The sequence below is a fragment of the Parus major genome, chromosome 13 (assembly GCF_001522545.3).
Source record: "Parus major isolate Abel chromosome 13, Parus_major1.1, whole genome shotgun sequence".
Lineage (NCBI taxonomy): Eukaryota > Metazoa > Chordata > Aves > Passeriformes > Paridae > Parus > Parus major.
Window position 1 is genome coordinate 3,294,363 of NC_031782.1, and position 27,242 is coordinate 3,321,604.

At 46.0% G+C, this 27,242-nt stretch overlaps 1 protein-coding gene across 8 annotated transcripts in view; it reads right to left on the bottom strand.

Moving 5' to 3' along the window:
* The window catches only part of NSD1 (nuclear receptor binding SET domain protein 1), a 59,911-nt gene that overhangs the window by 17,563 nt on the left and 15,106 nt on the right, over nucleotides 1–27,242 (bottom strand). For 5 of the 8 annotated variants that reach the window (XM_015641750.3, XM_015641747.3, XM_015641755.3 and 2 more), the window contains exons 2-17: nucleotides 26,697–26,832; nucleotides 23,597–23,769; nucleotides 19,068–21,648; nucleotides 15,569–15,684; nucleotides 15,133–15,424; nucleotides 13,271–13,380; nucleotides 12,157–12,226; nucleotides 11,733–11,851; nucleotides 8,126–8,269; nucleotides 7,577–7,700; nucleotides 6,564–6,764; nucleotides 4,994–5,173; nucleotides 4,511–4,667; nucleotides 4,014–4,219; nucleotides 3,360–3,472; nucleotides 597–866 (exon numbers count right to left, since the gene is read on the bottom strand). In XM_015641750.3, the coding sequence (XP_015497236.1) occupies nucleotides 597–866; nucleotides 3,360–3,472; nucleotides 4,014–4,219; nucleotides 4,511–4,667; nucleotides 4,994–5,173; nucleotides 6,564–6,764; nucleotides 7,577–7,700; nucleotides 8,126–8,269; nucleotides 11,733–11,851; nucleotides 12,157–12,226; nucleotides 13,271–13,380; nucleotides 15,133–15,424; nucleotides 15,569–15,684; nucleotides 19,068–21,648; nucleotides 23,597–23,769; nucleotides 26,697–26,832 (4,992 nt within the window). Of the gene's footprint in view, nucleotides 1–596; nucleotides 867–3,359; nucleotides 3,473–4,013; nucleotides 4,220–4,510; nucleotides 4,668–4,993; nucleotides 5,174–6,563; nucleotides 6,765–7,576; nucleotides 7,701–8,125; nucleotides 8,270–11,732; nucleotides 11,852–12,156; nucleotides 12,227–13,270; nucleotides 13,381–15,132; nucleotides 15,425–15,568; nucleotides 15,685–19,067; nucleotides 21,649–23,596; nucleotides 23,770–26,347; nucleotides 26,447–26,696; nucleotides 26,833–27,242 lie in introns of those variants that run through there. The other 3 variants (XM_015641752.3, XM_015641753.3, XM_015641754.3) reach the window with 3 other exon arrangements.

Below are 27,242 nucleotides of genomic sequence, written 5' to 3' on the forward strand. Positions count from 1 at the left end.
TCATCCCTATTCCTTTTTCAGACATTCTTCTCCTACTATGCTAATAGTCCTCTGTTTCACTTCATCCTTTATTAGCTTTGGGGCTCTTCTGGATTTAACATTCTTCCTCCTTTATTCAGCACAGATGTATGTCCAAAGAATTACTATTCTTTGCATTTAAAAAATACATACAAGTGTTTTAGGCAGAGATAATCAGTTTCAGCAGTAATAACATCTCCAAGACACTGCCCTTTTTTAAGATCCAAGCCCTGGTTTCTGACACAAGACCCTCATGCTGGATAAGCCTGGCTAGTCAAGAACAGGGGGGAGGAATAATCACTGTTCCCCATCTGGAAATCCTGAGCACCATCCCATTGTTCTTACAAGCAGACTGACCAAGCAATCACCTTTCTTACCCTGTGGGAATCAACATGCAAATCATTTTCTCAGTCAGCTGAGCCAAAACACTCTTATCAAGACTGGAAACATTAAATTCATCAATATTTTTTTCTAAATGGCATTCAACAGCAAGAAGTCTTCTTCAAATTCAGTTTTCAAACCACGAGTGATCAAGAGAGCAGCGATGAGAGAGAGTGACACAGAAGGAGGGTACGTACCTTCCTGATGTCTGTTTTGGCCTGCAAGCCCCAGCCTCGTGCCAGCGTGCGGAAGATCTGGACCTCGGGGTACTGGCGCTTGGAGAAGCACTGGTTCTGGCAGCGCTCACCAGCAGGACACACCATGGGGTGGCACTCGTACAGCAACATGCGGTTGATGCACTCTGAGTCCAGGCCGCAGGGGTTCTCGTCCGTGGGTTTGCAGTTGCAGCGCGGTATCTCGGACAGGTCTGCAGTGAAGATCTGCACCTTCCCCACCGGCCGGTTCACCTTCAATGCACACCAGGGACATGAGCTCTTGGGAGCTGCAGGTTACCCTGACAGGCACTTCTATACTCCACCCTTGCCTACGAGCTGACAGGCTGCAGTGACTTAGTGACAGCGAGGGGCAGGACAGAAGTGCAGGCACAGCTGTACTTCTGGGAATGCTATTTCCAGAGGCAGGAGGTTAGAGGAAAGAGCTCAGGAGGATGAAGGTTCCCCATTCACATCACCTGGTGCAATGTGTATTCTGTGACCCTGGAAAGGTGAGAGGCTGCCAAGTGTCCCCCTCCCATAATCACTGAGCCCACATCCAGCTCAGGTGGCCAACCCAGTGCTCTTGCTGGGCACGCATCATCCCTGTGATCAGCAACAAACTGAACATTCTGCATCAAACTGAACATTTTCCAGTCTGAGTGTCAGGTGCTTTTCCTCAGCTTTCCCTTACTGCCCTGTTTTTTGAATGTTACCTTCAAGCTGGTTTGTGCTCTCAGCTGTCACACCTGTGACAGAAGGCCTACCATGCAGTTACCTCCCTACCCAACTGTCCTGCAGATGTAAATGGAAGCCAAACCAGACAAGACTGGGGTTGGAAGGCCCAAAGAGGAGCTCAGAGTTAAGCCAAGGAGCTCTCTAAAAACCGCTCCAGAAGGAAGCAGAGTGCAGCACCATGTGGAGAAGCGACTGGCGTGTCTGTGGCATGAGCTGGGTCCTTGGGGTTTGGTTAAAGGCAGCGAACGCTGAAAAGCAGGCAACAGAGAGTCAGGACTTTGGAGAGAGACACTGAAGAAAAGCTCCTTGCTGTTCCTTTCCCTGGGTGAACCATTGTCTTGCTTTCCTTTCCCAGAACATGAAAGGAAGGGATTTTAGCAAAACTATTCCAGGTCCTGTTTAAGTTACTTAGTCCCACCCACAGAGTTTCCACACTGACAGCCTGCCTGAGGCTGGCCCGGTCCTGAGCCCCCTTTGTTTAAACACAAACCCTGCAGAAATCCCTCATTAATCTCTTCAACACAGTCTCCCCCACCTTCCTCCTAGAACTGTGTCCCACCTCCAACATTCCTTGTCATTCGGGTTCTCCTCTGCTGCTTCCCATCTCTTACCCAGACTCATCACCTCATTAAGAGTGGCAACACTCACAGGATTGTGTCAATCCACCATTGGCACTGCCACTCCACATGACACATGCCCACAATACCTGCCTTACTCTCTGAGGCACTGCTGGAAAAAAACAGGGCAATGCTTGGACTAGTCACAAGCCTGACGTGATGAACAATCCCAAGTATATTTTGCAGCAGCCTCTTGTGTGGGTGTTCCTTGGGATGGACTCGAGGTGCTGATCTCCTTAGAAGGAGCGGACACAAACAGCTTCAGCCATTCCACCCTGAAGCCTTCTCCAGTTCACCATCTGCTCCTGCAAACTGCTTTGCTTTCAGAGAGACAAACAGCTTGCACCCAGACCTCAGAAAGGCTGCCATGACTAATGACCACAACCATCATTATTTATATAAAAGGATATTTCAAAGGCTCTAAACTGCTTCCAAAGTTCCTTCATGTTGCGGCCAGAGAGGCCTAAAAATAGCTATAATGAGAAACTACTTCCTCCACTGAAGCTGCCTGGACCATACTGCTGCCACAGCATTCAGCTGTGCTCTTTACACCACACAGTAACTCATGCAGGATATACCTGCCTGCCTAAAAATCCTAGCTAGATAGAAAAAGTGACACAAATCAGTCAAGCTTTCATATTCTACCACATAAAGAAGGGAAGGAGCAGACAGAAGCAATAAAATAAAGAACACAGCCCCTGAGTCAATGGGTTTCTGGTCAGTTGGGATCCACTTCTCAGACAAGCACATGCTTGGCCCCAGCTCTCCTCTCAAGTCACCTCCATCCTGTAGGACTTCAACTACTGCTCTAACTCTAACATATTAATATCAATATCAATATTATTATTATTAATAATAACAACAACAACAACAACTGACAGCCCTTAACATGAATAGTTCTCCAAAACTGAGGGAAAAGGTTGATACTGCAGCTTGTAGACCTGTTTCAGTCATCAGCTGATACAGAGACAGATATAAAACAAGAGCAGAGATGATAGAAGATACTGTGGGTTACCACCCTCCACACAGCCCTGCTGCACTGTACCCTGACCACCTCCTGTCCTGCACCACCGGGTTTGCCCACCTTGCCATCGGCAGCATTTGACCATACTGAGCATTAGCAGCCCCCTGCCCTGAGTTCTCAAGGTAGAGACACTTCCTTCAGACCACACAAATGACATGGACAGCACAGACATGACCCAATCTAATCCATCAAATCAGAGCACCTCTGTTACTGCAGCCCAGCTTGCTGAGGATTGGAAAGAGGATCAAAGAAACCTTCAAGAACAGCCAGACACCCAAACATCAGAAATGTTTCTGTATACCTGTGAATCACCTGCACCGACAGCTCAAGACTTCTCTTCCGCACCTGCCCCCCACCACCTCCCCTCACCTTGATGTGTTTGTAGGGAGGAGGTTTCTTGTCATTCTTTTTGTCTTCCTGAAGCTGTCTCAGTTCTTTCTGTGCCTTCAACTCTTCAAATCTCACAGCAGCTTCCTGAAGAGCTAAATGAGAGAACAGGCCCTGTTATAAGGAACTCCCTCTGCTTGCACAGAGCTGGGCAGCCACTGCCCAACCCAGTGCTCACAAGGTTCAACAGAGGAGGGTGAAGAAAATGCAGCAGGGAAGTGCAGAAATTACTGTCAGGGGCCTGCTCATGGGTGATGAAGCATCCCATCTGTTGGCTATCTTTGCCTGCCCTCCTGGGCAGAGATGCCAAGCAGCTGCAACCACAACTCTCAAGTGCATTTTTATACCAAGATAATGACTGCATTACACAAAGGGAAGCTGACACAGCAGCAGCTCACTTGAATTTTGAGATGTTATGTCAGAGCTGGACAAGCGTTTGAGATCTACCCACCCTTCTCCCTCTCTGGGAGTCAAACACACACTCTGAGCATCCTGGATGATACATAAGCAGCAGCTCATTCTACAAATTTAACTTCAGTTATAAGAAGACATTTTTCTCTGCTGCAAGACTGACACTTTTCCAAAGAGGAACGAAGAGGGAAAGACCCTGTACTTCCCTGGATGAAGACAAGTTACCTTTTTTGTATATGCCATCCACGCCCTTCCCCATCTTGTCTTTGCTGCTGACATCACCTTCCATGTAAGGGAACACACGAGCCTGGTGGGTCCACAGGTAGTCCTTGGAGCCAAAGAACAGCACAGGGAACTCACCAATGTCATGTTTCATTTTTTGGATGTTGACAGGAATTGTCCTAGGATGGCAAATCTCAGCTGGCCACCACCTGCAACACAGGGAAGGGCAGATGAAACCTCTGGCTTCCCCCACTTCCAGCCACCTCAAAAGTATGCTACTGCATGGAGACATGGGAAAAAGTGTGTGAGGGCTACCAGCAAGGCTGGTGGGGAGAAAAGAGGCTACTGGAGGAGGAAAGCTGTTTTACCAGCAATGTGCATGCAAAAAAACCAGAGGCCTGCTGCAATGAACCCTGCAGAGAGGGGCAGCTTCTCACCTCCATCACCATGAGCACTGCATGAAGAAGGGATAGGGACAAGTCTGTTCTATCTTCACCTACCTGTAGCGCCCAACTTTCACCCAGACTACTTCTTTGTAGTGTGGCTTTTTGCCTGCCTTGCAATCATTACAATACCAGCTTCCCTCTGGCATCTCAATGTTTAGACACTCACGGTGAAACGCAGCCGGGCACGACTCACAGCATAGAAGGCTGCCCCCTGCAAAGAGAAGGAGGAGGAATTTATCAGTCACTGTGCAGAAGCCCTGCACTCCCCATTGCCAAACAGACCTGGAAAAAGGGAATGATGGTCTCCTGGGGGAGAAGCCCTGGGGGAAACCCTGTTCAAAAGCTGGGCCCTACTCATGGTAAAAAAGGGATCCAGAAAAGGTTCTAGTCTGAAGCTGCACTTAAGTGCAGAAAGACAGGGAGGGCAGTCTGTTCTCTGCAGTTCCCATTGGGACATTCTGGATGGGAAAAGCTTCTGCCCTTTGTACCGAACCCCTATCAGGGCGTTCCCTGAGGACCCAGCGCTGGCCATCTCACCTTCTGAGCAGACAAAGCACCAGCTGACGTTGACGTGCTCGTGGTTGCGGCAGCCCCTGCGCGCAGTGAAGTGGTTGGGGCAGATGATGCTGTTGGAGGCCAGGACCACGGAGCCGGCGGCGAGGCAGAAGTCGTTGGAGTGATACGCGACCGGACACCGCACACAGCGCATCAGGCGACCTGGCAGCCACAACACAGTGAGCCTCTGCAGGATCACCACTCTTTCCTATTCCAACTAGACTCTAAGCTCATACCTAAGCTCAAAATGAGCTTTGGAGAAGGAAGCTGACCTTTAATTTTTATAGACCACCCATGATATACTCACTGGATTCCTATTAAGTTATTTAATATAACTAAATATAGATAAAATTAGAAAATCTGTAATACCTATACCATAGATAAAATTGTATTATTTAGAAGTGAAAAACCTCCTGCATGCCGTGCAGAAACAGTTCAAGAGTTCATAGACTGGGACTGCTTCCTATCATACACAAATAATTACTAAATCAGCTCCGACAGTAATTACAGATGGGGTGTTCCAAGTGCTTAGCTGCACATAATGAAATCAATCCATGTAGCTTCTGAAAACACCAGCACTTGCCTCTTGTTTATCAGATTTTATCCTGAAATTCCAGAACTTCCAGGCAATTCAGACTTCCCTACAGGCCTAGTTTATGTGAGGTTTTTGAGAGCCCAATTTCAGTTCCCCACAGCAGATTATAAACAGGAAGAAGAGGTAGGAGAAAAGGGGTAAATGTGACCACCAAGAAGCAGCAGCCAGTCAACAAATGATCAGTGGGAAAGTGGCTGGCTGTGGGCTTTTGGCCTTGCTGTTGTTTTCTACACCAAATACTGATAAACGGAGGCAAAAAAAGCCAACTTTGACATGGACTTTGAGGATAAAAAATAGAGCCAGTCTTATTGTCACCCATCTTAAGATACCAAGGATTAAAGACAGGCAGATCTAGAAGCAAATAAACACAGCATTCACAAAAGTTTTGAGTTTGATAATGTGAAATAAAGGTCAAGGTATTGCTGCAAACAGCTCAAACAAATGTTTGCCTGGGAAGCTTAGCCCAAGGGTGTCTCCACTACCAGATGAGAGTTTACATAGAAAAAAATGGATAAGTAGAACAATATCATAGTTTGCCCTGTGCTGCTCTTGATGCTGCTGTGTTGACAGCCTGTGCTGCTAAGCAAGGCACCATCTGCAGCACTGGCACAGTGAGGAGCAGGTGGGAGAAACACGAGCATGTCTGTACAGCTCCAGAGATTTACTCAAAAACCCAGTGAGGCCTGAGGCAAGGCTGGGCGTGCAGGAATCCGAGCCTCTGGACAGCCTTAGAACATTCCAGCTGCCATGTCCGACCATGGGGAGTGCTGCCGAGCCTCACAGTCTGACACCACCCCTTCCACTCCCCTGGGAGCAGCTATTCCTCAGCAAACACAGCCAGCGCTGGGGAAAGGTCACAAAGACAACAACGCAAAGAACTGGTGAACCAGGTGGACACGAAACAAAGAAACACCAGGTGACTGCACCCCCCCAGACCACCCTGGAGGACTTGGGTACCTTTAGAGGCGGAGATGTTTGCTGGGTTAGCAGCATGGCAGGTCATGCAGATGTGCAGGGAGCAGCGGAAGCCCTTGTTCTGCATGACTGTGGGTGGGTATTTCTGTATGCAGGCTTCATGGTAATACTTCCCACAGAGGGGCAGCAAGCACCGCTTCACATCCTCCCCAGAGCTCTTGCACACAAAGCAGGTGTGGACCCCTGGAGAAAGAGCAATGCATGGGTCACACAGGAGGGTTAAATGAGGATCTGATGCTGTCACCAGGCTGCCTAAATAGCACAGCACAACTTCCCAGCCTGCTGCACCCATCCCAGAGCACATGTCTCTGCACCAGGTTGGTTTGGCCTGAAGCTGCAGTACAACTCCACATCAAAATGAATATTATTATAGCTGGCACTTCAGGCCAATGAAAGAAGAAAATAAAAAAAAAATAATCAATAACCCTACTTGGAGATTTCCTCCTTTCCAGCCTGAAAAACTCCTCCTCCTCCCCACCAGACCCCTTTTCACAGTCCCAGGTAAGAATTTGTCTCTTTCCCAGCAGATCATGGACATTCACTTCTCTGTACACCAAGTCTGAATCAACAGTAAGGCTGGTAAATATATGAAGCTGTTATTAATGGTTTAAAATCAACAAAGAGTAGGTTTAGATTAAACACTAGGAAAAAATTCTTATGTGTGAGGGTAGTGAGGACCTAGCACAGGTTGCCCAGAGAAGCTGTGGGTGCCTCATATCTGGAAGTGTTCAAGCCCAGGTTGGACAGGGCTTGGAGTAACCTGGTCTAGTGGAAGGTGCTCCTGCCAGTGGCAGAGGGGTGGAATTTGATGATTTTTAAAGTCTCTTCAAACCCAAATCACCCTGTGATTCTATGATTCTAGTTAGAAAGTCATTATCAGACATCAAACTAATAATCTGAGGACTGAGAGCTACTCAGCAGCCCTATAGCAGGGACATCAGTCAAGGAAGCACCAGGTAAGCCCACAAGTCCTGCACTCACAGAGGCTGCCCTACCTGTGGAACACTCATTGCAGATGAATTTGCCCTTTGGCATCTCGGAGAGCCCAAGGCACTGCAGGTGGAAAGCACCACAGCACTGCGCCTCACACAGCAACAACTCCCCTGGCTTCTCACAGATCTGTGGGAAAGAAACATGGTATCAGCTTGAGCAATTTTCTTCCCTGCAGCATCCCAGACAGCAGCAACCCCCATGCTGGCCAGAACTGCTGGCAATGACCCCCTGGGGTAAAATGCTGCATTTTCCTTGTGTAAGTTAATTCAGGTAGTTTGTGTATAACCACTGTCATTTACCATCCATTCCCTGATACCCAACATTGGCTAAAATCTATCTTACACTGGTCACATCCCCCTAACCTCTGTGAACTTTAAGAAGAAAGGCTATTACAAGAGAAATGTTTGATAAAGAGCACAAAAAGATGATAAATTCTACAATAAGCACTTGGAGGCTACCTGGGCTTACCTGGGGCACCAATGTGTCCCAGAACTTACACAAAAATACTTTACAGTGAGACAGTTTCAAAGAGATTTCTTCAAGAACACTACCTGACACACATTCTCCTTGAGGGCTGCTCCTCCTCCACGCTCCCCCTGTATCTTTTTGGACGAAGGCACTCCATGGTCATTTTCTGACCCCTCCTCATGACCTTCTTTGGGGCTTGCAGCAGTCCCATGAACGGATGTCTCCCCCTTTAAAGAGAAAACTAGAATTAGAACTGTCAGTAGTGCCTATCCTGACTTGGAAACTACAAATTCAGCACTTAATGAGTTTGGCAGGTGATCTGTGTGTTACCCACCCTGGAGAGAACATCCCTTATACTGTTCCACCAAAGGATTTACGGGAAAGGGAAAAGGAAGAGCTCTTAGTTTACCAGCTGATTAAAAATACACACTCAACACAATTATCTTCCTGTGCATAACCCCTGTCTGAGCAAGGAGTAAGCCCTGAATGGAAACAAATCAAGTAGGCTAGTAAGTCAGAAGCATCCTAGGATCTACTTGCACTAGAAACACAAATGAAAAACTTCAATCTTCATAGCACTTGTCAACACACTAAATGAACTACATTTTTCCTCTACACTTATCTCAGCTTGTCCTAACCCATGTAAAATAGAGACACAAAGGTACTCAAGGCCTGTGTTGGTAATCAAGTCACCCAACCCCAAAACGAGCAGCACCACAGGACATTTACACCCCATCCTGACTGAGGAGTGGAGTCTCCCACTGTACTGTACGAGTGTACAGCACTGCCTGTAACATCCACTGGTGAAAGCATCCTGGGGAGAAGATGGGTTTCAAATGATAAAGGCCCAAACACAAACTGTGCTCAGGCACTACGAGGGAAGAACAGCAGGTATCCTAGAGACACTTGTTTCTACCACAAAATACGGCTGTCCTGCAGCTACACTCGGCATCAGCACCATGGGTTTTGTCAGGACAGGCAACTAAGAGCTAGGAAACACCATTCTGCCAGCTTCCAGCCCACTTGGGAGGTCTAAGGAACACTGCAGTGGCCTCACCAGCCCCAGCTGCCACTCCACAGTAGGTACAATTTAAGGACCATTACTACTGCACCAAAGTGATGCCTTTAGCTACGTGCTTTGAGCCAGAACATTTTAAGGACTGCCACTTTTAAATATGCCAGCTCACTGCAGGCAGCTGAGTGATCTCATTGCACAGCTGCCAGCTCCTCCCTGGGTCACCAAGCTGTAGCCATTGTACACCCAGGCACAAACAGTACACCTGAGAGACCTTGTGAGGAATTCCAACTGCTGGCAGAAGCAGCAGCCATCACTCCCACACCTCCAGGCCTGCTTGGTGCAGACTGTCCAGCTAACAATCACGAGAGGGAGCTTTGCACCACTTTCTGTATGGAAAAGTCTGAGCTGTGGTGCTACTAAAGCTTGTAAGCTGAATTGAATGGCTTTTGAACACATTTTAAATCTGGGCAAAAAAAGGATATCAATATCTTCTAAAGTTTAAAGCTGGTAGAGCTAGTATTCTGCTCCAATAACGATGATTTCTTTGCCTGTAACTGTTGGATTTTTCCCTTATTCCCTGAATGTAGCAGTATGATTTTATTTGGGGACACTTTAAAGCCATGCACCTTCTGTGGAGCAATAATGCACAGATGCACTGAAGTTCATTGAAGTACACAATACAAAGATGAACGGTATAAACTGACTTCTTTGGAAGAAAAAAAGTCCCAACTACTGCCAGTCCAACATACCTTACAGAGTACAGACTTTTTCTAACACTGCTCCCAGAACTGTCCAGGGAAGGGATGTCAGAGCTAGGCAGGATGGGCAAGGCCCTTCCCTTGTGAACACGGAAAAGGGCATTACCAGTCCAGGCCATCACTCAAGGACCTGTCACTGTTGCCCCTCCTTCCTCTGCCCAGCACAAGCACTGCAACACCACATACCTCCTGCAGAAAGAAGGGCTCATCCCAGGTCTTCTTCCAGAACAATCCCTGCTGCTGTGTCTGGCGCAATCCCAAAGCCTGACCTGTTCTTTGGCACAGCCTGACCTTGGCTCACAACCTTGACAACCACTTCAACAGCATTTTCCATCCCATTCTGTCAGTCTCTTACTGCCCTGATGTTGTAAATTTGCACTCCTGGCTCCACAGACAGGCAAGGTCAGAGAAAGCTGCTTAGCTCAGCCGAGGCTGACAAGCTTTCCTCTGCCCTCTTTTCCCTGGAAGGCAGCTGGACCCAAGGCTTCACTGTCCTGTATCATCAGACCGTGTATTTTTTCCTAGCAAAGTGGAGCTCCTTGCTCAATGTGTGCAGTCACTGAGGGACCAGCATGGTCTGAATTCCACATGAAGGCACAACTGCATCTCCACAGCATCCCAATACCAGAACCCAAGCACTCACCTACACCAGGGGATGCACACCCACCACAGCAGCTGAAGAGACACAATCACATAGAAAGGGATGCTGGCAAAGGCGCCAAGCATTGACTTTTTCTTTGCATGGTTTACACCATACCTGACTTCTGGTATTCAATACAAATGTCTACAGCTGGAGGCAGCTAAGACTGCGTTTCCTCTGCAGTGAGTGGTGGGTACAGGATTCAGAGCCATGGTCTAGAACTTTGCTGCTCTGAACTGCCCCTCTTTTCACAGAGAATTTGCTGTCCCTTAGTGGGTACAGCAGACAATGTTAACTGCTCCTGCCCAGCACTGGCAAAGGTGTTTGTACAGGCTGTTTTAAAACATTAGTCCAGCTGAGGACACTTCAAGAAGAACACTAACACCAGCGCAGGAAAGCTTACATGGACCAAGGGTATTACCCCAATTTATCAACTTTATCAGAAATGACCTTTCCAAAATGCAACAGGAACTCTTTGAAGTGGTGTGAGGTTTTTGTTCTCTTGTAAACTGTGTTACAACAACAAATATAACAATATTTATCTATAATTGGCTCCTGAAATACATACTGACTATCCTGCCTGCTGCTGAACCTGGGCCACTGGAAGTGAGAGGCGATGGCGAGAGGCCCAGAGGTGTCCTGCCTCTCCCAGGAAGTCTTGCTTCCCCTACACTTGCTGATAACTGGCTCATTCCTAAAAGGCAAAACGTGCTTGTCAGAGATATTTGTATGCTGATCTTGCTAATATGTAGTACAGGGAATTGCCCCAATTATCCCTTTCTGCTGGATGGCAGAATGCAATCAGAGGCTCTTGTGAGCAGTCACAGACAGTCCCCCCCAGCCCCTCAATGGGGTTCTTGGCTCATCCTGGTGCTCAGGTGCAAGCAGAAGGGGCTGAAGTCCAGTCTATTGCTTGTGCTGGTGTGTGAAGGTCAAGAGTCCCACCTCCAGAGAAGATCTTTTACAACAGTTTTGATTTTCTGAGGTGCAAAGCCAGACACCAGGCAAAACCTGGTTCCATGAATTCAGAACAGCTTCTCTCACAGAGAATTAGTTGAGAAGCAGTTTGAAAACAGAGCCTGAGTTAAGCTTCATTATATAATAGCTACTAGATCAAGGAGGTGTCTTCAGCCTAACCCCAGCTCATGCAGCTGCATCAGGACTACAAATTCTCAAATGACAGGCCAAAGGATGCCTCTGGCTTAGGCTCTGCCAAGTACCCTGGGAAGGAGCAAACAGGTTATAGGGACGAGAGCATGAAGACCCAAGAGTACCTCAGAGTGTGGGGTCTCCCCCAGCCCCTCCTCATTTTTCTCCTTCTTGGAATGGACTGCAGCAGAGGTATGGCGCTGTCGCTTCCGCTTCCGCTGTTTCTCCAAGAGCTTTTCAGAAGCTGGGATGCAACAGAAAGAGCATTCAAGGAAAATGCAGAAATAATTCCCTTGCTGCACGTGACACCAGCAAGTTCTGCAGCCTTTCTGAGAGATTCAGGCTGGATTCTCTATTCTTTGAGGGCCTAAGGGCTGGAGCAATACCAACCTCCAGGCACTCTGCCCTGCAGCCATCAGAGAATCACCAATTCATAGTGGTTTAAACAACGTTTGCTGGGCTGCTGAACCCAGAACACCAAGCACTTACACACACAGTGCCACAGGCACTGATCCAAATGTCACAACAGTCTGCCCTGCCTTCACTTACCTTCTCCCAGTTCCTGGAAATGGGCTGGTGAGTAGAGCTCAGAGCTGTCACTCTCTGAAGGGCCAGTACCCTACAAACACACAGGAGAGTCAAATCACCAGATGAAAACAGAGGCACACACTCCTCAGCCATGAAACCTTTTGGAATGACTGCAACACCTAATTTACCATCCACATCATCAATTCATTGGTCATCAGAGATTTTACAAGAAAATATTTGGTGTGTGTGTGATAAATCACACATGTAAAAGTCTATCTCTGGGCAGGGAGTGCTCATCAGCACCATTCACTGTTTCCTGTGCTCTCTCAAAAAGGCTGCTAATACTCTGTAAGGTGCTGGGAAAAGACACTCTCTTCTGAGTTTACACTTTTTCAGACCTTAAGACTGAAATACACTGGCTTCTACATTACTGCAGTGGTGATACCTGTACTAAGACTGCCTCACAGTGAAAGAAAAAGGAAAGAAGTGTTATTACTCAACTTTAGAAACAGTGGCAACAAGTTTTGTGCAGGCACATGATCTGAAATAAATACAAATTGCTTTTTTCCAAACCATGTCACTGAATATTGAGTATTCAGTGGAGGTGAGCAGCATTTTCTTTAAAAATCTGAACCAAACACAGTATCCTACATGTGATTCACCTCAAGCCTCCATCCTGCTTCAAGCTCTGCACTTACATGCATTCACCAGCTCACTTGGGAAGGTAACAAAGAGAACACTGCTCAGAGGAAGTGTGATGGAAAAGGACAAAGCCTTAGGTTCAAGTTCAAGGGACACTGTAACATGACAGCCTCTGTGCAGAACATTTCTGCTCATACCTTCCCAGCCAGCAACCAGCTGATCCTTCTCCATATAAATCAATTAAAAAAAAAAAAAAAGAAAGGAGATTATAAACCAGAGGTACCCAATCCCCATTACAAGGGGGGAGAGGTGGGGGGACAGTGGATTATTTCACCATAACACAGCAACCAGCACCTTTGGGAAGGGTAGACCTTTGCTTCTGGGCCACAGCCAATAAAAAAACCACATCCCATTGCACTGTGTCTTGTTTAGCAGGATCTGCTGTCTAGGCCTGTTTTCTATCTGGTTTTTAAAAGTGCTGGAAGCTAAGTACCTTCTTTTGGGGAGTCCATTCCTCCTTCTTTGGCATAAAGGCAGTATCCAAGTCATTTGATTCCAAGAGCTTTTTAGTGGGCTTCCTTTGACGCTTGCTTTCGAAGTTTCCTGTAATGAAACCCTTCACATCAGATAAACAGGGGTTTTCTTGTCTTCAATCAGATTAAGACCATTAAGTAAATATCAGCCAACAGTTCAAAACAATCTGCTTCACCCTGTCTTTGGGATCATAAGCTCCTAGGGCAGAGATGCCAATTACCTGCTTCTGTACAACTACAATAAAAACAGACCTCAGTCTGCCATGACCTTCAGGCTCACCTCAATATGTAATACAAAAATCCACCCACAGAAGAGAGGCTGTGAACTCACTGCCAGCAGGTAACACATGCTGGCAGCACAATTCACATCATAATTTCCCCAAACACTTTGATCTGCATAAGCCAGTCCTACCACTGACACAGCCCTGCCTACACTCCCACACCCCTCACACCAGCACTCATGCTGCTGTAGTAAACAGGCTAAAGACCAAAATCCTGGTTTAACCTACTTGAGAAAAGAAACCCCAACAAAACTAGGTGTAACTTGCACTATTTTCCTATTCAAGCTTTATCCTGGCCCTTGGGAGGTAGCAAATTGCTAGACCTGAGTTCCTTCACTAATTTTGGCAACAGTATAAACTTAGAAGCTGGAAATGCTGATGCTGAGTGCAGACACTTCACAGCCACAGCCTGTTACCATCCCACCCCATTCATCCACTGGCTTCGACAGTCTCAGCTGTGCCCTTTGACACCTCTGTAGGCACAGATCATCCATCACACTCCTAACCCTCAAGACAAGCTTCTGCCCACTCTGTGTGCTTCAGTAAGAGGTGAGGGGAAATGAGGGAAAAGAGCTACACAACCTCTGCAGACTGGATGTTTGCTCCCACTGCTGCAGCCTGTTCTGTTCTCCTGTGTCTCCAATCTTGGGTTCCCATCTTCAGTTTTTCCTCCTTTAATCATCTCCAACTTCCCACTTCCCTGTGATACCCACAAGTCTCCAGAGGCAATCCCTCTTCCCTCACATATGACAGGCTAACTGACCTCCCACTGACCATAAATCTGCCTGCTTGATTTATTTTTTTGGACTACAAGCCCTTTAGGAACAGTGTGCCCTCCAAGTTAGCACAGCCAGAACACCAGGGCTTTAATTCTGGACATGTCTTTAGATGCTAACAGAGAATAAACGTACTCAAAGGAGACCCTGAGACTGACACTGCTGGAAAAGGCCCCTCAGACCACACTCCTTCTACACTGTGCCTTACTGAAAGCCAAGGTCCTGGCTTCCTGCTCACACCAGTCTCCAAAAAATTCTACAGATGCTTAGAACCTCTTAAGGAGAAAGCTTTTCCAGAGGGAGTTTTGTGCTACAGCTGCCTGAGCTCCCTAGGAGAGCAAAAGATCACTCCATGAACAATGCAGCTTAGAGTTTGTGCATCACCCTCAGCACAGCAATGTTCATCCAAGAGGGTTTACAGCAACAAGAGACTGTCAAGATAAAGGAATGTCACTGGAAGTACAGACAGGAAGGACTAAGAGAAGGAGTTGTGGCCTCCTTCATTTGGACAAAAGAGGCATTCTGTACCAGGATACAAGGAGGGCCATCACAGTCTATAGAAAGCTAGCAGTTCCAGGTCACTGGACACCCTTGCACCTGCCCTCTCTCCCTTCCCAACACAGTAACAGTCAGTGAGTGAAGGAAGGCAAGAACAAACAGAACAGCAGCAGCATTCCTTCTCATGCTGCCTCAACCATCATCACTTTCCACTGAACTTGTGTTACTTTCACTTACAAAAGCAGCATCACATAACCTGCCACTTACCTGATTTCAGGAATCCCTCTTCTGCATCTGGAGAAGCAGAAACTTCAGAAGCATCCGAGGAAGACAGAACCACCACCTCTGGAAAATCTGAAGATCCTCCTGGAACTTGATTAGGGGGATCAGTGGAGTGGGATCCTAGTTCTGAGAAGGACTCTGCTTCAAGGACAGGAGGGGACTCTTTGGTTGAAGATGGAGTTGAAACCAAAGAACTTGGCCCCCGCTGAGTATCTCTGTCAGGACTGCATTGTGCGGGAACACCTCCTTCAAATTCAGACCTCGTCACAGAATTCACCTGGCATGGTGAAATATGTTGGTGAAAACATTCATCCTGCATGGCACTGCACACAGCAAGAACACTCAGCCACTAAGAACATAAACACACACAGACCAGAGCCCTGGAGTAATAACCACGAAGAGCACATTGGCCTTCACCCACCTTTTGCTCCTGGCCCTTCTTTGATTTTTTCTTGGGTGCAAACAAGTGATCATATTCTTCTGCATATTCCAGAAGCCGTTTACTTGGCTTTCTAAGGCGCTTCCTCTCTGAATGTGCTAAGAAAAAGGAAAGCAGCTTCAAGACTGTGTTTCTGAGATGATCACAAGACATCTGTGGATAATAGCTGTTCCTGCCTTCTCTTCCAGAGGTTCCATGTGGGAAGAGCTGATAATTCTTTCTCTTTGAGACAGCCTAAAGAATTTTCAAGTTTCCTATTTTCCAAAATCCCAACTTAGCAGGGGGGATTTTTAAGGACTTCAAGTAGTTCAGGTAAGAAATCAAAACACATCAGACTGAGAAGCTCCTGAAATTTCACCCAACATGTCCCTACAAGCTACACCTAACCTGCCAGAACCAAAGGCCATCAGCAACTCATTATTCTTTTGCTGTTTACCCAAACTCTTTTGGTTTTAGTGCAGGGGCACAGGAAAACACTGTTTCCCCATAACACAGTTCAGTCACTGGTTTCACTAGCACATAAACTTAATTATTTCCCTTCCCCTCCTCCCTGGCATTCATATACTACAAATTCCCCATCTGCTACTGTGAGCCCATTTATTGCTTTGTTTGTTGCACAATGGGATCAGGGAGCCAGTGACTGAGACACTTCTTGTCTCTGCACAGTGTGGCATCATAGCAAGGTAAAAGGTGTTTCCTCACCACAACTCTAACCACCCGTGCTGCACCACCTCAACACACCAAAGCATGGCAAGCTCCAAACACCTGAACCCTGACACTCTATCATATCTCCTCTCAGCAAGCTGCAAAAGCAAGGTGATGCACATTTATGTCTTTTTCCTGCTTCCCGGAATATCTCTAAATATCTCTGACTTTTTTCCTTTTTTAGCATTTGAAATGATTCAATAATACTGCCCCCAATGATTTCCCCTAGTCATGAAAACACCTGTGGTCTTCTGGAAGTTTTGGAACAAACAATAAATATTCTCTTTGCTTCGCTTCATTTGTAGGAGGTGGCTTTTTCTTCTTTAAAGCAGAAGCATTTTATAACAAAGCATTTCAATGCAACGCTTCTGAACGGGGATGTTGGACATGACTGCTACATTTTATTGTGGCTTTGTGGTTAAACAAGCATGAAAATGTCAAACTTGGCCAAAAGAGAAGAAAGAAACAACTTTCTCAAACACAGCTATTTTCAGCCTCTATTAACACTCTGCACAGGTGTCTGAGTGAAACACATTTCAGCACATAAGCATTTTGGGATGAGTATCCTCACCAGGCAACTATTTAGTGCCCCAAAGCCATGCAGCAGAGCACACAGCACTGTGCCAGAAGGGCTGGCTTAACTGCTTTTTGTTCCCAAAAGGAATCCTGTACAAGAATCCCAAATGCATACTGACAGTGCCAAATCACAGACCTGCTGAAACTATTATTTATAAAATTGGTTTACATCAGCCAATTCCACCAATCTTCACTTCTGCCTCATTTGCTCTAAGCCACTACACAAGGTTTATGGCAAAACTGCCAATGCTGCCATTTGACTATGATGAAGACTTTTATGTAGTTTGAGCTCAGTGGAAATGGCACAGTTGTGACTGCAATCTGTTCTGATCTCTTACACTGAAGCTGCCTCCTTTGGGCAAGGATGGGTTACATCTTCTCAAAGCACTGCAGTCAGTCCAGTTTCCAGCTTCAGTTTCTCTACTTTCTAGCCCTTGCCCAACCTAAAGGAATGGTCTCAACACAGCACTAGAGGTTTACTCAGTCCCACCAGCACTGAGGATGTTACAGCAGCCCTGACAGCGGTGCTTGGTGCCTCCCCACAGTAAATCTGTACAAAAGGGGGTGGGTGTGCAGAGCTCACCTGCTATTTGGGGCAGGGGAATTAATTCGTTTAAACTGCAGTTGCTGATCTGTCACTTTTGCAAGCAAACCCGGGCCCTGATTGCTGCTGCTGCATCCCTGTGTGCAGCACCAAGACCCTCTACACTCTCTTCATTATCGCCACCTCACCCAGAGCCCACTGCCTTCCTCTCCCTCTGCCCTCTGAACTTTTACTGCCTCTCAGCACCTCCTCCTCCCTAGCTCTCTCTACAGACCTTTATCTTCACCTCACACAGCATCACTGCAGGGATGCTTCAACCACCAAACCAAGCCCTAAGAAGCTGTCTGGATCTTGGTGTGAAGGAAGAACCCACAGCACAGCCCAGAACATCCTCTCAACTCCTCTATACACTTTTCCTCAAAAACACAGACCCAGCCAGAGGAGTCAGTGAATGATTAAGCTGGTCATGATTTAAAACCAGAACTTTTACCCCATGTGTTACACCCTATAGGTTTGTTTTCTGTGCCTGCTACAACTTGCCTTGGGCAGGTCCCACAACCACCAAGCCAGGCCCTGCCTTTGCCACAATTGAAAGAGAAGTGTAGGCCGCCTCCACCAACCACAAAAAGCAAAATACACACATCAAAATGTGCACTGAGGGAACATATAAGTGACAGAATGCACACAGGCTCAAAATTATTAGTTGTATTATTTTATGGTATCTCAATTAGACTAGAGCAATTTAGTTTGGTGAAACCTATGCAAAAACCTAATTTTATTTGTTTTATTAAGGTGTGTTTTCCCAAATTCCCTGCAGAAGCTGGAGGATGGTACATGTTGAATATGGTTCTGTTGGCCCTATTCATTCCACACACCCTTTTAGTTCTTCATTTGGCTTTAACCAAATGTCCCCACCTCTGTGTGAGAGGCAGGACTCTCTTTCCTTTTCATCCTCAGAAGCCTCTTCCTTCCTAAGTCACTTCCCTTACAATGGTGCTGCCTTACTTCTGTCTGCCATATTCCAGAGCCACCTCCAGCCCAGCCTCCCTGGCAGCTTCCCTCTCTTCTGTTCTCTTTCACCCATCAGGCAGCCACACCACAACTGTAAATTAGGAGATCTGTAGGGCTCCACAAGTCACTATGAGCAGCTAATATAACTCCACACTAAAACCCAAAGAACTCCCAACACACTGTCTTGAAATCCTACAGAAGAAACCAAAGACAAACTATGTCAGCATTATGAAAGACAAAAACCAGAGCAGCCACTGAAGTTCAGTTTCCTGGAACTTTCTAGCACTGACCTCTCCCACTAACATCAAGCTTGTGGCACTAAGGAACACATTATGAAAGTGCAAGTTAAAAAAAAATAAAAAAATCCCAGGCTCAGAAGGATTTATTTTACCTTTCACTGAGGAAAAACTAAAGATTTTCGATGTGTAAAATTTTCTGACCAATAACCTGAGTACAAGCTCATAATTACTCTGCCTCATTTGCTCTCCATGCTTACAGAGAACTCAAACCAAGGTCCCACGCTTTCTCCTGCTCAGGCGTAGACATCTTCACATTGTCAGACAGCCACAAGTTCTGTAACTTATCCTTTAAATGAAAAAGTGTAAAATGTATACAAATACTCTGGCGCAAGTCCAGCTCCCTTACCTTGTGCAGAGAATTCAGACTGGGGAGCAAAGTTGCCAAGCTCTGTCTCTGAGTCCATCACACTGGTGTTTGGCTTACCACATACATTCAAACGTTTATCAACTAAGTCTAAACGATTCTCAAAGTCCTGAACTGCCAGGTCTCCCTCAAGCACCTTTGAATGAGGGGAATGCCTACGTCCCAAGCACTCATTTCCCTTCAGTGAAAAGCCACGAGAATTCAGGCCAAAGGCACTCTCCAAGTTTCCTTGTTCCCTAGATCTACTGATGTGCTTATTAGATCTAGCACTGCTTTGGTTAAAACGCTGCCATCGCTTTTTGGGTGCTACGTGATTTATATCATTAGACTCATCACCAAGAGAGCTCTCACTATTTGCCTCTGAATCCAAGTCTGGACTCTCCCCATTTGCAGCAGAATTGCAGCTCTCATTATTTCTACCAGCTTCAGGTCTCCTTCCAACACGACCTAAATTGTCATCAGATAAACAGGCAGAGTCTTCATCAGTTGAATGCTCTGTTAAATCAATACACTCTTTCCTCTCAGTATCTTCTGCCTCATTCCCTAGAGGACTGGTAACCGAACCGTGCCCACGGAATGCATGTTCTCCTGAATCTCTGGGTAACCGACTTAGTAACTTACTTGGCCCTCCTGGTTTTAAGTCCTTTCTGTTTGAAACTGTTTTATCTCCAAGCTTTGATGACTGCTTAGATTTTGAACAGTTGCGTTTGGACATGCAATTTGTGCCATTTGTCCCAGAAACAGCAGCACTCGCAGGCTCCCTTTTACCAGTGCCAATCCCTGTCAACTTGGTTGGAGGGTTGCGTGAAAATGAGGAGCTGCTTATAGCGGAGTTTGGAGTTACTGTTTCCTGGGCACAATCTCCATTTTTTTCTATTTTATATGGGGGACCTACAATAGACAAAGACTTGAGACCACTTGCAGAATTGCTTCCAGAACCATCACCTGTGCTGCTATTTCGAAATGGGACTATATTTTGACCAGTCATCAGTTGCTGCTCTTTTGTCTTACTGTCATGCATATCCTTCAACATCATTAACAAGGTGCTGAATTTGTAATCTGGTTCAATAGGCAAACGACCATGACCAGGGGCAGAAGCGAAAAGTGAAGGTACTGTGGCCTTTGGAGTGCCAGAGTCACTGGCATCATCGTTCATGGACCGGTACGACAGTTCCTTCAGCTCTGACAGAACGTGCTTCACCACAGCTGTTTCGATTTCAGTAGAATCCCTGGGTTTCTCATGCATGTTGTTTAACAGTTTCTGACCATCAACTTTTCCACTTCTCTGAAGAGAATCTCTCGGAAGGCCAGAGAAACCTTTGGTATCTGAAGAGCAGCGATTCACGCCACCCTCCTCTTCTGCAAGAGAAGGCTCCAACCCAGCAACCTTTTCTTTATGTTTACACTTTATACTCCTGATTCGGGGTAATTTCACGCTTTTCGGTTTCAAGATTGCTTGATTTGTGACAGCAGGCCAGGAGCTGTCCTTGGAAACACTTTGGGGGGTAGTGTGCTTGTTTGCTAGGGGAAGATTGTCATTTCTCACATCCGAAGAGCACTCAAGAGGTGTCAATGACATCTCAGCATCAGAGAAACCTACTTCAAGCTCCCCATCTGCAAATTCAGCATCGAGTCTGTTGGTTACTGAACCTCCCAGAGGTTTGCGATCTCTGTGCGACTTCTTCCTGGCCCTTCTGCTGCTCTTCTGAGAAAGATACATGGAAAGTTTAATGTTTCCACTTGATGTCACAGGAAAGTCCTTCTCCACTTTATCTGAAGAATCACTAACTTCAAGAGCACTAGAGGCTCTTTCTGAACTTTGGTCCATGGTATCTACATCACTGTTCCCACCATCAGAGAGGGAAGAGGATGAATCTGATTCAGTTAGTTTTTTCTCAACACCAGCATCAGATGCAGAATAGTGTATCTGTAACTTGGAACTGCACAAAATGCCCAGAGAGCTCTTCTCTCTCTCAAAAGATGGGCTGGAAAACAAATCCCCTTGGAGGGTGTTTTTCAGAGCATCACTTTTACGATTCTCACAGTCTGGTTTTAAAGGTGTCTTTTCAAAACGTCTTTCTCCAAAGGAGGAAAGCAAATGGTTTTCCCTGCTGCTACTGGATGCTGTCAGGCTGTTGGCAATCCGGCGAAGCTCATGAGACGCGTGTTTCTCTGGTAGGTCCCCAACAATCACGTTTCTAACTACGCTCTCTGGTGTTTTGTCTTTGATTTCTTCCCTCGATGCTTCCCCTCTTGTGCCACTCTTTTTTACTCTAGTCCTTTTTCTACTTTCAGAGGTTGTTTTCATGTGTGGCTTGATGAGCAATTTTCCTTTTTCACTGGCCACGTGTCTGGAGTCAAAGGCCAAGGATTTAAAGCAGCCGTTCAGTTGCGTGTCCCTTTCTGCTCTAGGGCCATTGGTGTAGTATTCCAGCTCCACGTCCTTCTCACTGTCCGGCTCGCTGGAGGTCTGGCTGCACTTCTGATCCTCTGGCCCCCCAAGAAGAATGTCTTCTGCCTGTCCAACACTGACTTCCCACTGAGCCCTTAATCTCTGAGGAACCTTAAAAGTTGGAGAAAAAAAAAAACAACAAAAAAGACAAAATTTGAGTAGGTAACCAAAGAGATAAAAGCGATGAGCACAAGGCATAGAACAGAGTGACATTCCTGCATTTTGCATCTTTAAGACAATCACATGGATTCCCTGAGACTGTGTCTGGCAGACACAGGGAGTAGTGCTCCTGGGTAAGCACCCTGTATATTCCAGCTGAGCCCTGTGCATTCCCAGAACAGTAAAAAGGTGCCTAGCAAGTACAGGTCTTGGAGGAACCAGATGTTTTGACAACCCAACAGATCCTGAACACATCAGCCTGTAAAGAGCAATGCATATGGTATGGGTCCCTGGCACAGACATGCAAAGCTACAGCCAGCACGCCTTGCAAGGCAAATGCAGCATTGTTTTCCTCAAAATATCTGAGCAGACCTCTTTGCTGTGCTCATTGTTGATTCTTGCTGCATCCCCTGAATTCAGAGCACGATCTGCCCTCTCCATCAACTCACCTCGGGACAAACATGAGATCCACACACATCTAAGATGTGCTCTATCAATTTCACAGTGTCCATTCCTTAGAAGTCTCCCAGTTTAACTCTGTATCTTTAGAAAAGCCAGAAAGCTCTCTGCATTCTTAACAGGAACCACTGCTAATACTCAAAATCAACAAGAAACTTGTTTCTTATCTGCATGTGTAGTTTTTGGCTACACAACAGCACCAAAAGCTTCACAACTGCTCCTAAAAACAAAATCAATTCCAAGGCAGGAGGAACAACTCACATTGCTGACACTTTTCTTTTAAAGAAAAACCCAAACCAACGAAGTCTCATCTCAGCACACTCAAGAAGTTTTATGAAGCCTGAGAGCAATCCAGCCAAATACTCTCAGCTTTGCATCAATTTTGGCTTCCAGGGGTGCAAACCTGGACATTTATGTGAGCAACAAACATTTGATTCCCTCAGCTGCAGGCATGCTGGCACTCCATTTACATATTGAATGAAACTGCAGCCATGCAGCACTTCTAGGACCAGAGAAGTTACTTGGGAGTATGTCACTAGTTGTTGGGAGAGCTGGAAGCACAAGGAGAGAAGTCCTTAAAGAAGATACTGAACATGCCCTTGGAAAAGAAAAACCAAATAAGGCTGTTGTCCCCAGGGACTCACATCTGCAACAGCACATTCAATCTGATGGTTTGCACTAACATAGGTTATAAAGCTTTAGAGTAAAAGAAAAACCAGATACCATTTCCTAGTGTAACTATTTGCTCTCTTACAGTAACACAGTAGCCTCTGTAGTTCTTCACTTCAGCAATTCTAACGAGTTAATTTCTGCAGTCACCTTCCTAAAGACATAGACCAGACCCCTGTGTCACATTACATTAACTGGCTACAACTGCTAAGGGCTGTTATGTTTGGAAATGGAGATGGTGCGATGAGCCACAAAACTCATTCCCACAGGCTCACTGACAAAGCATTTTCCAAGTCAAATTATAACTCCTAACAGGTTTCTATAAAGAGAATTACTGAAGCAGTGCTAAAAAACCCACTGCTTTATCTCAGCCAGTGATCTAGTGAAGCATGCAACTCCACCTCTGATTCAGATGAGCCAAAGGAGGCTGCCAGAGAGCACAGAAGTTTTTTAGCAGTGCTGCAATCCCCATCAGGAGAGGGCTGTGCTGCTGAACAGATCCCACACCAATGGAGCCCAGATTCCTCTGCCTTCCAGAGCTGTCCAGGGCAACACGAGCAGCAGGCCACACCCCAGCACAGAAGAGAGCCTGGAAACTCCTGGCAGTTTATAAACTATGCTGCTGTAAGGATGCAAAGAATCCCTTCCCTGGCTGCCTTGCTGCAGTCAGTCTCACAGAAGCTGTCAAAGTACAAATCCAGGCATAAAGGAATATTTTGTACTGTGCAGATTCAAAGAAATAAAAACATATTACAGAAAACAGCTCTTTCACCTTATGTTTGTAGCCTTTTTCCTTTTGCTTTCCTCTTTTCCGGAGAACAGGCAGCTCTTCAAACTGATGTCTCCCTTCAAAGAGGACAATAGCTTTCCCAGCAACCCAGGCTTTCTCTGAAGGTTCTCCTAAGGCATCCACATAGTACTCTCGGTATGGTCTCTGATTGGAAACTATTTCAAGAAATTCAACAGAATTAACCCCTCATATGTAACAGAATAAAGACACAAAAAGAGACACAGAAAACAGTAACATTTTGAGAGGTAATTTTCAAGTACATTTTGCTTAACAACATTCCCACATAAACGCCAGTTCTGGGGATTTCTACTCACAGTTAAGGGAGACCCCTTTGATTGCTGCTGTCTATATTCTACATTGCTACTCTATTTTTAAGTTGTTTGGGATTTTTTTTCTTGCAAACAATTGATTAACATGCCTATGATTGGTCATCTTCCCACAGCAAAGACTGCTCACAAGAAAAAAAAAAAAAGAAGCAAAAACATTGTAATATTTTTTCCTCACGAGACACAACACACCAGGCAAAACATTTCTTTTCTGCTACTCCCTGATTAATGATTAAACAGTCCAGAGCACTTGACCGTTGGGAAAACACCCAGAACTGACATCCTTCTGGATAGGATTTACTCACACAGGTTGAGCCTCCCCCATCACAATACATCCCATCTTGTTCAATGTTTTAATACCAAACAAAGTCTTATTTAGGACACAAAACATGAACAGCAGCATTTAAGCAAACACATGCACACACACACTGGAAAGATTAGGTGTAACATGACACAACATTAGCTGAAATGAGTCTCTCCATACTTCAGGCACAGAGGTGCAAAGAAAGAGAAGAAATTCAAACATAAGGGCACATTCAAAGCTTTTTTAAAGGTACTTTCTAAGCAAGAATATTGAAGGCACATGGTACAAGTAAGAACTGAATCAGTACTGGGTGTGCTGGTGGAAAAGGCCCCACTCACAAGCATTACAACAGAGCAAACAACACTTAAGGGATATCAATTTCTCCCACCAGTTTGCTGCAATGTATTAACTTTCTCCTGGCAACACCTTCACTCTCTGAACAGGCAGGTTACACTTCCAGCCCATTTGGTTTGTGCTGTCTCCTCCAGGGTGCCAGCACAGTGTGGAAGCCTGGACTTAAGTGATGCTGAAATTGAGATTCTAACCAACACCACTGAGAAGATGACAAACAAGGACCAGAACAACATCAAACCAAGTGCAAAGATCACAGGCTTCATCCACCCCATTCACAGTTCTGGGACCCAAGCCACTGAGCCTACACCTTCCAGCTCCAAAAATCTTCCAAGTCAAGAGCTTGCTGAGAAAAGGTAAACTGCCTTTAACTAAACACCATTCCTCAAATCCCAAGAGAAGAGCTTTCAGCACAAGTGTCGAGGTTGAAGCAACCTGGCTTGTTTTGAAGGGCTTGTTCCCTTGGCAACAGGAGAGCCAAGGCAGTAGGACCGTGCTTCCTACAGTGCACAGAGCCCAGCTCTTCCTGCCCAAAAGTGCCAGAGTTCAGATCCACCTGCTTTGCCACCTTGGCACTGGGAAGGGAGGACAAGCACACTACACATAGCCACAGCTGGAAAATACCATTTTCCTCTGAGCCCCATTGGTTTGAACACAGATAAAACAATGATGGGAGAGTCCATCATGCGGCTGGAGATCAGGCCTTGCAGGAACTTGCTAACAGAGCTTTTCTTCCCTGCAGAATTCCTTTGTTAGAAATCCTCATGCACAGGCTGAAAGTGGAACACTGGACAGCTGTACACATTAAATCCTGACCAAAACTTCATGAGGAGGGATGTGGGGGGAGAATATATAGAAGCGTATCTTCTGGAAACATCTCCAACAGGATTCTGAGAACTGGAAAAAGACTGTTTAAAACAGCACATTCAGTATTCTCCAGAATCAAGATAAATGCCTCCCAATGGATGAAGGGGGAGGTGAAGACAGAAGACTTCAGCAACCAGGCTTGGGGATGATGTGAGCACCACGTAGGAAAAGCTACTTCATGTCTCTAGAGAAACAGCAGTGGCTCTGAGCTGATGGCCACTCAAAAAGAACTCCACTCATGCCCAGCACTTGTTGTGCTTAGGCTGGCAAGGGCCACAAAACCTGGGGACAAACACAGTAGTGAGTGGCAATCTCACCAGTCTAGAGCTGTCAGCAGCAGAGGACACCAGCTCAAGGGGTTTCCAGTTGCCCACAGTACAAAAAGAATCAGAAGGGGAAACCAGGAACAAAAAAGCCTTTCTGTTTGTGGCAGTTTCCCTGTGGCATCTGGTATGACACTAAAAGCAAACAATTCCTCACTTCCCTTCTGTTCTCTCCATCACTCGTGTACCTGTCTTGATCTTTTAAAGATACTCTTTCTCCCTTCCTGGCTCTCTCTTGTGGCCAAGCATACACAGCTCTGTCATGTTTGCCCATCTCTCCTCTTCACACTCAGCTCACTCACACTATACACCCTAAACATTCACATATCTGGCTCCATCCTTTGGTTCTTCCAGAATTTCTGTATCAACAGCCCCTTTCTTTCTTGTGCCAAACAAGACCCAAAAATTTCACTTCCATGCACATGCTCCCATCACACCTTCAAGCATTTAGCAGCTACTCTGCATTACCCCACATTCCACTCCTCAGCCTCTCCAGTCTCCCATTCTCCAAGAACTCTCTGTGTCCTCATACACTCCAATCTTCCCATCTCTGCTTCCTCACCTGTTGCACCTCTCTGATCCATCTCCTTTTTCTCTGCATACCTTTCTTGAGAGGCAGCTCCTTCTTCTGCACTGCCCTGAGCATAGCCCAGCTATTTGTCCTTCCTACAGTCTGGGAAGAAAAGCCTAAATGTCCAACAGCTATCTGTGCCACTTCACCACCCCCAGCCCCTTCTTCTTCCTGCTACCTCCCTCATTTAGCTCTACTTTATGGATCCAGGTCTTGTTTTCCACAGCAGTCTATTTCTTCATACCTTTCAAAGACCAGAAATGCTTTTAAAATTAATTAAAAACAGCATCATCCTGCTGTACACAATGCCTCCACTTTGTGGTCTGAGAAGATACAGTACCTTTCATTTTTGAGTGACAGTCCAGCACTGGGTCATGACAAATTGTGCATGGCCACCATGGGCGTCTGTTGAACTTGGCCCAAACAAGATCCCCAACTTCATACTTCACTGGAGTGGGTTTCTTCTTGGCTTGGATCTTTGGGGAAAAACCAGAACACAAGAAATCACTAAAGCTCCAGATGCTTTTGAAGAGATTTGCCTCCCCCCCTGTGTGCAGATTACACGGGACAGCAGAGACATTTACATTAAAAAGCAAGTGCTGATTTTACTTAGTGGCTCCTACACCTTCAAAGAATACAATGGTTCTCCCCATTCTTCTGAAAGAACACAACAATAAGAGGATTTGAGGTTTTTGTTATTTTTTTTTAGTAAGTAGCATGACCTCTGGTAAATGACTGCACTCAAACTTCACACATTTGAACAGGTAAATATTTGGAGTTACTACTAGACCCCATTATTCCACCAACACCAGTTTGTTTATTTCAAAGGTTGCAACACATGGAAAAAGTAGTGGTAAAAAACAGTGAAATTTTCCTGACTGAAATG